Source organism: Alligator mississippiensis, chromosome 5 (assembly GCF_030867095.1).
Source record: "Alligator mississippiensis isolate rAllMis1 chromosome 5, rAllMis1, whole genome shotgun sequence".
NCBI lineage: Eukaryota > Metazoa > Chordata > Crocodylia > Alligatoridae > Alligator > Alligator mississippiensis.
The window spans coordinates 75,278,201-75,288,668 of NC_081828.1; the positions used below are offsets into that span (position 1 = coordinate 75,278,201).

Genomic DNA, 10,468 nt, shown 5'->3' on the forward strand with positions numbered 1-10,468 from the left:
CAAGGAGGTGAAGGGAGCTCTGGCCAGGGCTGCCCAGCGTGGCTCCACCTCATGCCTCTGAGCTGGCAGGGCACCCCTGCAGATAGTCCTCCACTGGCAGCATTCCTCCATCTGTGGGGACACTGGATCCTCAGAAGAAAGATGTCAGCTTCTGGCATAGGTCAATCTATGATTTTGAAAGAGGGGGTGTGGTAGATGCAACTGGTGCCACAGGGGCAGCTGCCAGGACCCCTCCCTCCCAGCATCTCCCCTGATCTTGATTCGTGCCATGGCTGCTTTTGTCTTGAGCTGTTCCACAAGGGGCTGCATGTGTTCAGATTTGGAAGACATGAAGGTGGCTCCGCTTGTTATGCAAATCGACTTTTTGCCTATTGTTTTTAATCTTATGTATTTTGTTGAGTTTTGTATTGCCTTAAGAAACTCCATTTTGTATTGCTCTGTAGCTTGACACAAGTGCTCGACCTTTTACGCTTTTGTATGCTGTATGGATGAGTGTGTGTTTGTGGAAAAGGAAAACATTGGCTGGTGACTGGCTGAAGAATGCAGACAGATAAAAGACCAAAACAAGAAGAATTTGCCCCGGAACAGTGAGAGAACAATGAAATTGACCTTCAAGGAAGAACACAGCAAAAGCCCAGAGGACAGGGTGAATTGACAAGGCTATAAAAGATGGGGCGAGACATATCGATTTTGGGTCTTGTTCTGCACGTCATCCTAGAGCATTGGTTTGTCTGACAAGATGGACCAGCAGGAGCCCAGCGCCTACTCATAATCAACTTGGCTAGCCACTAAGCTGATCCAAGTACTGATAAGACTGGTAATGTATACCACTGCAAAACAGAAATTGGGGGTATGAATGTGATGTGTGTGTGTGTATTAAGTGCTTAATCAATAAATGTGGCATCTTGCCTTATCCTCCCTCATAAGGTCTTGCTTGTGATTTGAGCAATTGTCAATTTGTGTAACACGCTTTCCTGTGCCCCCAGATGCAAGGGTCCACCAGGGTACCCCCTTTCTCCACCTGCTCCCTGCCACTGCTACTGTCTCCAACCAAGGTGGGCACCCCACATAGCTGCTTCCCATCACCTGTGGCTGGGGCAGGGCAGAACCAGCCTTGGGGCTCCCCCCACTCTTGGGTCAGCTGGGGAGAGTGGCCATAAAAGGTGGGTGCCTCCTTTCTGTGCTTGCTCCCTGTTTGCTCCCCCTGGGTGTCCATCAGGAGCACAGGGCTCTAGCCATGCCTTACACTCCCTCACCTGCCATGGTCTGAGACCAGTTCCTGCTCTCTGGATTCCAAGGGGTACCCAGGTGTCTGTGTGGGAAGTGGAGCCACCAGCGTGTCATCTAGAGAGCGCACTACTCTGCATCATGGAAAGGGGGTGCAACTACACTACTGCACTCCCCCTGGATCCACCCCTCACTTCTGGGTGAGGAAGACCAGGCTGTGGTCTACCTTCAGCTGACCAGTACTGTTCCAGCCTTGCCAGCAAGGGGTATTTAAAAATGACAAGATTAGATTAAAATAATTGTAATATAATAAAGAGTTTAGACTGTCTTTCTGTAACACTTTTGGGCAACTGTGCGTACGCCGCCCAGAGGGCTGGCGGGGACTCCTCCTCAGGCAGGGAGGCAGGAGCCCCTCTGCTCTGTGGAAGGAGGCGGAGGCGGGCAGGGAGTTTATATGCTAGCAATATATATATACTAACTATACTTGCCCATCCCATGGTAATCCTAATCATAATCCTAATGCAATCTAACTCTGATCCCATCCTACTGTATCTATAATAATCAGAATGCCACTCTATTGTAATGCTGCTCTTCCTTTCTCGTACACTGTTGTAATATTAAATACATTCTAGGCAATTTCATTTCATCCTATCCTATAATCCTTGTTATGATAATCTGAATTTCATCCTACCCTAATCCCAACTGTAATTTAATTCTAATCCTTATTGTAGTCTTATACTTTTCTAGCCTACTTTATCCTCACTCAAAATTATTTCTATAGAGTAATTGTCAACCCAGTTCCTTGTATCCCACCCTAATAGCTCCAATTTTCAGTTAAAAAAGACATAACCCTAAAGCCACATTTTTCCCCGTGATTTAAATGAAATGCTGCTAATATAGAGATATATGTATACTAGCATTTCATTTTAATCACAGGAAAAAGTGGATTTGGGGTTTTTTGGGTTTTTTTTAAACCAAAAATTGGGAAGTTTTTTAAATCGGAGAAAACCAGGATTCCCCCTTCTCAGGCGGGTCCCTGCAGGGAGCCTGAACTGGCGTCAGTAATGTGGGAGGCAACATAGGTGACTTCAGCCCCAAGCCCACCCCATCTGTTTCTTCCCCCCGGCTCCGTGCAGGGGCGGGGGCACGACGCCGCCGAGGGACTCAGTTCCTGCACAGGCTGCGGTCAGAGTCCGGGTGGAAGGGCCGGGCCGGGCCGGGCCGGGCCGGGCCGCAGGAGGCGCTTTGGGTCCCTGGGTCGGGCGTGGCTTCACGCCGGCACGGGGAACACGGACGCTGCCTCTGGGAGGCTGCACCACTGCTTCTCAACCAGGTTTAGTAGCACTGCTCGCCGGGAGGGAAGAGACAAACCCGCACCCCCGGCGGACATGGGAAGTCCCGGGCTGCAGCTGGAGCTCAGCGCCGAGACCCGAAGAGACCGCACAGTCTAGGAGGCGCCGCGCACACTAACACAGGCGCGGGGCGGGGCCGCGCCAGCCTGGGGGAGGGGCACCGGCGAGGAGCGCGGGGGCCGGGCTCCTAGCCCCACCCAGACCCCCGCCCTCCACGCTCCTACCTCACCCTCTTAGCTCCGCCCCCTTCGCGTGGCTAGGGAGGGGCAACAGAGGGGAGGACGAGAGCGCGGGGCGGGGCCTGAGGAGGGCTCCGCGGGAGGGGGCGGGTCCCGGCTCCGATTCGCTGGCAGGGAGGGGGCGGGCCCTCAAGACAGCCCCGGTCCCGCCCCCCTCAGGTCCCACAGCAAGCGGAGTACGAACCCCGATTGGCCGTTTGGAAAACCCGCTCGCTGGCTCCCGCAGCCCAGCTCTCGCGATGTTCTACGGCGCGGGATTCTCGGCCCAGCTCTCGAGAAAACGGAATTCTCGCCCTGCAGCAGAGTGATGGGAGCGGCGAGGTGAGACCCGGAAACGACCTGGGCTGGCCAGTTCCGTCCCGGCCCCGTGCAGAACCACCTCCTTCGGGCTCGCGCAGGCGGGGCGGGGCGGGGCCGGGCGGGGGCCCCCCCCCCGGCTGTGCGGTTGCGCATGCGCGGGGCTGTGTGCGGCTGGGGGTCCCGCTAGGCCGGGGGGCGGGGCCGGGCGGGGCCGGTCTCGTCTCGTCTCGTCTCGTCTCGTCTCACGGCTTCGGTGTCGCCCGCTGCAGATGCCCCGTCACTGCTCTGCTGCTGGCTGCTGCACCCGCGACACCCGCGAGACCCGCGGCCGAGGCATCTCCTTCCACCGGTGAGTCCGTCCCGGGTCTGGCGCCCTGCCTCCACCCCGGCCTGTGCGGCGCTGCCTCTGTTCCCGAGCCTGTGCAGGCCCTGCTTCCCATTCACCTGGAGGTCATCCCCCACCCCGTGTACCTCCGCCCTGCGGAGCGTGTTGTGAGGCGCCTGCCTCGGCACAGCCCCGGGCCCTCCCCACTGCGCCCCCTCGCTGGGCTCTGGAGCATGTTGAACCCATCCTCTCTGTGCAGCTCCTCACTGCCAGCTGAGCACGCTCCTGCACGTCTGGCCCCAGCACCAGGTGGCAGGGCTGAGGGTCCCTGTGAGCTAGCCTGCCTTCTACCCCAATCCCATGAGCCAGTGGGGACTAAAGTTGGGGACTTTTACACCTTCATCTGCTGCACTTCATTGATTTTGTTGTTACTTGCCCTTTCTGTGAACAGAGGGAAGCCCTGGCATGTGGCAGGCTGCAGACCTCCTCCTGTCATCACTCTGCACTTCTCCCTGCATCTCTAATTTTAGGCACTCCCTGTCCATGGCCCCACCAAGTCCTGGGATGTCCTGGTCAACCTCCTCCTGGCTCTGGCCACCTACAGGCCAGGAGGAGGTATTTGTGGGAGGAGACCCAGGCAACTGTTGGACTGCCTTCCTGTCATTCCTCCACACACATTTCTGGATAGAGTTTCATTGAGAGGCATCTGCTGGCTTCTGGGGTGTAGTGGAAGGGCAGTAGTTGCTAGCTGGTGTCCTCTACTTGGTGTCCTACCTTGGACCACTTGTTACCAACCTGTGACTTTCATTCCTGTCTTGTTTTCTCTCTTGTTGTCCAGTGTAATCTGTTAACATGCATTCTCCTTCCTCAACCAATGAAGTTCCTTGTTGTAGCAGTTAAGGCCCCCAGGTTGCCCTTTCTTGGAGTAACTCAGCAGTGCTGGCCTTATCTCTCGCAGGCTGCCCAAGAAGGATAACCCGAGGCGTGTCATGTGGCTGGAAAACTGTCGGCGCAAGGATCCCAGCGGTCAGGGTCTCTGGGATCCGACCTCCAAGTACATCTACTTCTGTTCCAAGCATTTTGAGAAGAGCTGCTTTGAGATGATGGGCATCAGGTGAGTGCAGGAAATCATGCCAACCCTGGATAACTCCAGTTTTGTGCCTCAGGGCAGAGTGGCAGTGAGAAGCTAGATCTAAACCAGCCTGGGCAAACAAGCTTTCTTGTGAGCACTTGTAATTCTGCGAGTAGCTGCCACTTTCTTTCATCTTGGGCTGGACTCCTCCACATGCCCCTGTCCTTCCCCTTGCCCCTTTCTAGATTTGTACACCTCTTTCCTCCACAAAAACAGATTGGTTTGCGTGGAACTTCCTGAGTTAGGAAGCATCTTCTGCTCCCAGTGGAAGTTCACTGAACTTCATGAATCTTTTGCCTGCTTCCCCTCCATTGAAAATGATTTGATTTACTCAGGCTGAAAACAGACATCACCTCTGTGCTGCTGTTAAATTTTTGATGGGGGCACAAAGCAAAAGCAAAAGCAAACCATGCTCTTTGTCATGCCACAAATGCCCAAATTTGTGGCCATGACAAAAAGCAGTATTAATTTTTGCTACTAGTTTGCGGTGGACTTCTGTTTGCTTTATGGCAGGAGAGCGTGGGCAGCCTGAAACTCCCAAGACTTTAGGGGCCTGATCCTGAGCATCTGGGGAATTCCCCTGCAGGGATATTTTTAGGGCATGCAGGATCATGCATCTTCAGCCCTGGGAATGCTTGACCATGTTGACCTGGGAGTGCTTGACCCCATTGCTGCATCCTGACTTGGGGCACACCTCTGCCAATGGGGGAACCCCAGGTAAGTGTTCCTAGAGCTTTAGGGGTCCCTGTTTGCAGTGGGGTGCCCTAGAAATCCCCCAGCACGGATTGTGCTGCTGCACCCTCAGGGCATGTCTCTATAAGTAGGGGAACCCCAAGGTTCCCCCACTTGCAGAGGTGCACTGCAAGTTGGTTCTCCTGTTTCAGTTGTCCCACAAGATCAGGCCCCAGGAGTAGCAGGGGCCTGACCTGGCTGGAAACAGGTGCTCAGTGAAGTGGACCAGTTGTTCTGGGAAACATCCTGGAACAGCTGATGCCACAACAAAAATGGCATCTATTTTTAGCTTCAGTTCTCTCTTAGTTCAGACACATCTCCTTCCTCCTCCTACAAAGATGGACGCGTCTATCTGGTTCTTCCCTCATCCCAGTAAAGATGGACTGGTCTGCTTGGTCCTTGTTCCCCCCAGTCAAGATGTATCTCCCTTCTCTCTGGACTCATTTAGTGACAAATGCTGAGAGAGCAGTCATCCTTTGGTACAACAGCCCTGTTAAACTACTGGTGAGATGCAAGAATGTTCCAGACCAGTGATTCTCAACCTTTTTTGAACTAAGACCCATTTGTAAACATTGATGGTCCAGCCCCCCAGCTGGTGAGGTTAGGGAGTGGGTTGTGGGGCATGGAGGCCCCCAAGCAGCCCCTTGCAGGCTGGAACTCTTATAGCCTGCAAGGGGAAAGCCACGGTTTCCCACATTTTTTCTCCTTTAAAGGAGAATCCATGTTTAAAGTTTGCTGATCCATTTTAAACATTTGTTCATGACCCTTTCATATAATTCTTGTGACCCATTTTTTGGGTCGCGACCCATGGGTTGTGAAATGCTGTTGTAGACAGCAGAAGAATAACAGTTCTGCAGAGTGGGATTTAAGAACCGTATTATCTTGCATATAACTTTTAACTTTCCCCCCAAAACTAGCTGGAGAAAATTGGGGTGTGCATTATATGTGAGAAAAAGGGATTCCCCACAAGTGTGGAAATTTGGGTTGGGAGGAAGGAGGCGGAGCAGTGGCAGCACTGTTTGTGTGGCTCTGAGAGCTATAGCAGTTAACACTACCACTGCTCCCTTGTGTCATCTTGCCCTTCCCTGCCCTCTGCCACCAGACTTCTAGACCCATAGGGAGCTCCCCTCCCCAGCCGCATAGCAAATTGGGCTGGCGTGTGAGGTTGGTGGGCAGCTGGACCCGGCATGTCATGTCTGAACCAGCATACAGCTCTGGACCTGACATGCTAGGTCTGATCCTATGCTTTGGGTCTGCAGCCCTCTGCTGGGTTGGACCTGTTGCACTGCCACTGGAGCCACGTGCTGGGTTCAACCCTTTGTGCTGCTTCCAGAGCTGTGGATCAAGCCTGGCACCGTGTGGAGAGCCTGGGACTCTGCACTGGCTCTGGAGTTATGTGTACACACAATTCTGGGCTTGGCACATGGCTTCAGAAATAGTGCATGGGGTTGGACCTGACATGTGGCTAGCATGTGGCTCCAGACCAGGAATGCAGTCCTGGACCTGGCACACTGGGTTCAACCTGGCATGGGGTTCGGAGTCAACATGTGGGGTTGGACTTGATGTGTGACCCTGGACCTGGCAGCAGAAGTGACCAAGTGCTTAGAACACTGGACTGGGACTCCTGGGTTCTATTCCTGGTTCTGTCACAGACCTGCTGGGTGACCTCAGTCAAGCCCCTTCACCATTTTTGTGTCTTGGTCACCTCGTCTGTAAAGTAGGGTAATGATGCTGACCTTTCTTTGTTAGGTACTTGGATATCTGTGGATGAATGGTAGTACAACTCTCCCAAAGGAAAAGTATTTTATTTTTATTTACAAAGTTTCAAACCTGTTACCCCTGTGATACCTCTGTATCCTGAATGGGCAGCCTTGGTGGCTGGGTAAGTGAAGCTGAATGAGCTTTGAGGGGCCTGCACCACACAAGGCCTAACACTGAAACATGTTCAGGGGTTCCTTTGGTGGGGTCTGTATGGTGATAATCTGACAGGCAGATATTGGGAAATGCTGGTGCTGCTGAGAGTGAGACCTACCAGTTCAGAATGGTGAGGCCCTTTTCTGCTAACTCTGGGCCCTGGCACGCACTACGAGGCAAAGAGCCATTTACAGATACTACCAGGCTAGACATCTGGGACCATTGTGTTCCCATCAGAGGCTCCATTTGTGTTCCCTTTGCTCAGCCAGTAAATCTTCCGGGAGCACCAGCTGTTTTCCTCTCCAGCTACTTTTCATGGGTAGCTCCCCTTAGCAGCCAGGCCCCCCAGGAAAGCACCAGCTGCTGGAGGGACTACAGTAGCTGAGAGAAGGTACAGGAGGGTTTGCGTGCACCTCTGATTGGAGAGTAGCAGAAATCCCTCTGCCAGCAGAAAGGAGGGTTCTGCTGCTTCTGCTATGGAGAGGCTTTGTCTGTGTATGTACATATTTGGCTGTAGTCCTCAGTGGCAGCTGAGTCAGTGCTGCAGGTTGGAGCCAGCCAGGCCTGGGGGCTCATGCCTACCTGTGTTTTCTCCACAGTGGCTATCACCGCCTCAAGGAGGGGGCCATCCCTACCATCTTCGAGTCTTTCTCAAAAACACACAGAGCAGCGAAAGTAAAGCCATCTGGGCAGGAGAGTGACAGCCCTAAGCTTGTCCGAGCTGGGAGGCGGTGGAGGTGAGCTCATGTCTTGATCCATTGTGTCATGGCCAGAAGCTGTCCAAGTGGCAGCAGGGCATATGGATCTGTCCCACTGTCCAGAAGTACTGGATTGACTTTCAAGAAGCAGTGGGCTGTTGTCTATGCCAGGCTGTGTCTCAGAGGGGCCTTGTCTGTCTGTATTAGACTGGTTGGGGCCTCTGGGCTTGGTTGTGATGGGGGCAGTGGCTTGGGGTGAGGAGCTGGGATAGGTTCTGCTAAATTGTGGTATGGGTTGGAGCGGGGCAGGGGCTACATCTGCTCTTATATCTCCTGGTGTAGGAGTTGGGTTGGGATCATAGCAGATTAGTGAGAAAGTTGGGTTGCCCCTGCTGGTTGTGTGTTGAGTGTTCTTGCTATGTGGTAGTGTCATTCCCCTACCCACCTTGTACTCCTTTGAAACTGATGCCGCCCCCTCCTGCCACCCTCCCTTCTTCGCAGGCATGATCCTGGCCAAGTGGAACAGAAAGCCCCCTTCTGCGTGGATGTCTCCTGCTTCCCTGAGGAGGAGCCAGTGTCAGCATCCAGCCCTGCAGCAGCTCCTGCTGGGGAGCATCGAAGCCTCCCTGCTGTGCCAGGGCCCCTCCCACAGAAGGTGAACCTGGAGGACAAGCATGACGTGATCCTTGCCAGCTTGTTGGACATCCTCCTTGAGCACCCACCCGAGGCCACAGGAGGCGAGGAAGCCACAGCAAAACCTGCCCTGCCGGAGGCTGAGACTCCCCCTCTTGCCCCCGAACCAGTTCGCCCCGTCTCTCCTTCACTTTACATGCTGCGCCTCCCGCCCCCTGCTGGTGCGTACATCCAGACTGAGCACAGCTACCAGGTTGGCAGTGCCTTGCTGTGGAAGCGGCGGGCAGAAGCAGCACTGGATGCCCTGGACAAGGCCCAGCGGCAGCTGCAGGCCTGCAAGCGGCGAGAGCAGCGGCTGCGCTTACGCATTGGTGAGCTGCAGCGGGAGCAGCAGCCCCCCGCAGACATGCACCGCCAGCTGAAGGAGCACCTCCAGGTGTTCGAGTTGCAGCTGCTAAATGATCTCGAGTGACCCTTCTCTCAGATGCTGCATCACACTGGTCTCCCTCACAGTACTGCCTAATGGGGAGGCTCATAGCATCATGTCAGCCACCAGCTGAGCTGGTTACAGGCTTGCAGTACCAGGTGGCCAGGGTTGTATGGACAAGTGTGACAATGGTGCTTCCTCTGCCTTTGTGCTCTTACTACAGACTTGGAGGGGCTGTAAATAAAGATCCTGTTTTATATGAAGGGCTGGTTTTGACTTTGGTGTTGCTCGCTGCCCTGTGGGGAGCTGCAGGGGTGCTGGATGCCAGAGCAGTTGAATATACTCTCCTAGGCCTACAGACAGCTTAACTTTATTAATGTGATTGCATGATTGCACTTTCCCCAGGCAGTGTTCTTGAAGTGAGGCTTTTTCCCAGGAGACATCGTATGCCCTGGCAAGGCTTCTGTCGCGGGAGAGGGATATTGGGGTCAGGCAGTCTAGCTCCCTTCCAGAGCCCCATATGCCAACCAGGTTCCTGCTAGCTGGTGATCTCTTGTCCTCCCTTATCTTCCTCCCCAACTGGATAAAGGCCTATGATTCTTATTTGCAATCTATGATGCACAGAAAGTTGCAGATACAGATGTGCAAGAAACCCTCTAGCTAGCAGGTGATTTTTCCCCTGCACATGTCTGCAAGGGGTGGGGGTGGGGGGGAGGTGCATGGGGACAGGACTTGACCTGGGGTCTCCCCTCCATATTTGCAAGCCTATGGAGAGGAATCCCTCTGCACAGGATTTCCATGGGTGTGCCTGAAAGCACAGAGTGGGAGAGATCTCCTATAGGAGTGTCCCCCACTCTGTTTGCAGCTGTGCTACTGCCACGAATCTGGCCAGCTATTCAACTCTGCAGTTGCAAGTGAGGGATTCCCCCATGCATTGTACAGGGTGCATGTCTGCAAGCAGGCAACATAACCAGACATAATTTGTTACTCCTCCATGTGCAGTTGGCCATGGAAATGCCTCAACTGCTGGCCCAGTGGGTGCGGTCTCATTGTGGTTTGACTGGTTTCCACTGGAAGACAGTTTGAAACCGTCATGTTCAAGGGCTATCTAGACTATACCTTGTAGTGAGACCACTATTGACCACTGCTGGGCCACACTAAGCAATCTTGTGTTAATGTTTGTTTTCTTATTCCCCTATCAGTAACCAGCGCTTGGCTCTTGCTTTACACAGGTTCTCAACATTTTGGAGTGGGGGGGCCATCTTCATTCTGTGTACACAGCACGAAGTACAGTGGGTTGTGGGTCCTGGAATGCAGTGTTGGTCCAGGAGTGGGGCTCCAAGGCCCATGGCAATACAGGTGATGTTATCCATTGGTCAGCATGGCTTTCTGTTACAGAGGACTTGGGTCTGTGATAGTTTCTTGCAATGGAGTTGCCTCTATATTAACTTGTCAGGTTGGTTCTAGAGGTTCCCTGGTCCCATCCCTA

General features: G+C 53.7%; 1 protein-coding gene and 1 long non-coding RNA gene across 2 annotated transcripts in view; one reads left to right on the forward strand and one right to left on the reverse strand.

Annotated features, from left to right (window-relative positions):
* Positions 1-3,083, reverse strand: part of LOC132250829 (uncharacterized) — a 25,980-nt gene extending 22,897 nt beyond the window's left edge. Inside the window, exon 1 of the long non-coding RNA XR_009462474.1 lies at positions 3,003-3,083. This is a non-coding gene — a long non-coding RNA (uncharacterized LOC132250829). The remainder of the gene's footprint in view (positions 1-3,002) is intronic.
* On the forward strand, positions 3,056-9,242 carry THAP7 (THAP domain containing 7). Its single transcript, XM_006277023.3, has 5 exons — positions 3,056-3,139; positions 3,388-3,467; positions 4,402-4,557; positions 7,821-7,958; positions 8,421-9,242. Exons 2-5 carry the CDS (start codon positions 3,388-3,390, stop codon positions 9,022-9,024), a joined length of 978 nt encoding a protein of 325 aa, XP_006277085.1. The 5' UTR covers positions 3,056-3,139; the 3' UTR covers positions 9,025-9,242.
* The last annotated feature ends 1,226 nt before the right edge of the window (positions 9,243-10,468 follow it).

Coding starts and splice junctions, on each gene's coding strand:
- THAP7 (XM_006277023.3), top strand. CDS start 3,388: ATGCCCCGTCACTGCTCTGCTGCTGGCTGCTGCACCCGCGACACCCGC. Junction 3,468..4,401: donor CGAGGCATCTCCTTCCACCG/GTGAGTCCGTCC, acceptor TATCTCTCGCAG/GCTGCCCAAGAAGGATAACC. Junction 7,959..8,420: donor CGAGCTGGGAGGCGGTGGAG/GTGAGCTCATGT, acceptor CCTTCTTCGCAG/GCATGATCCTGGCCAAGTGG.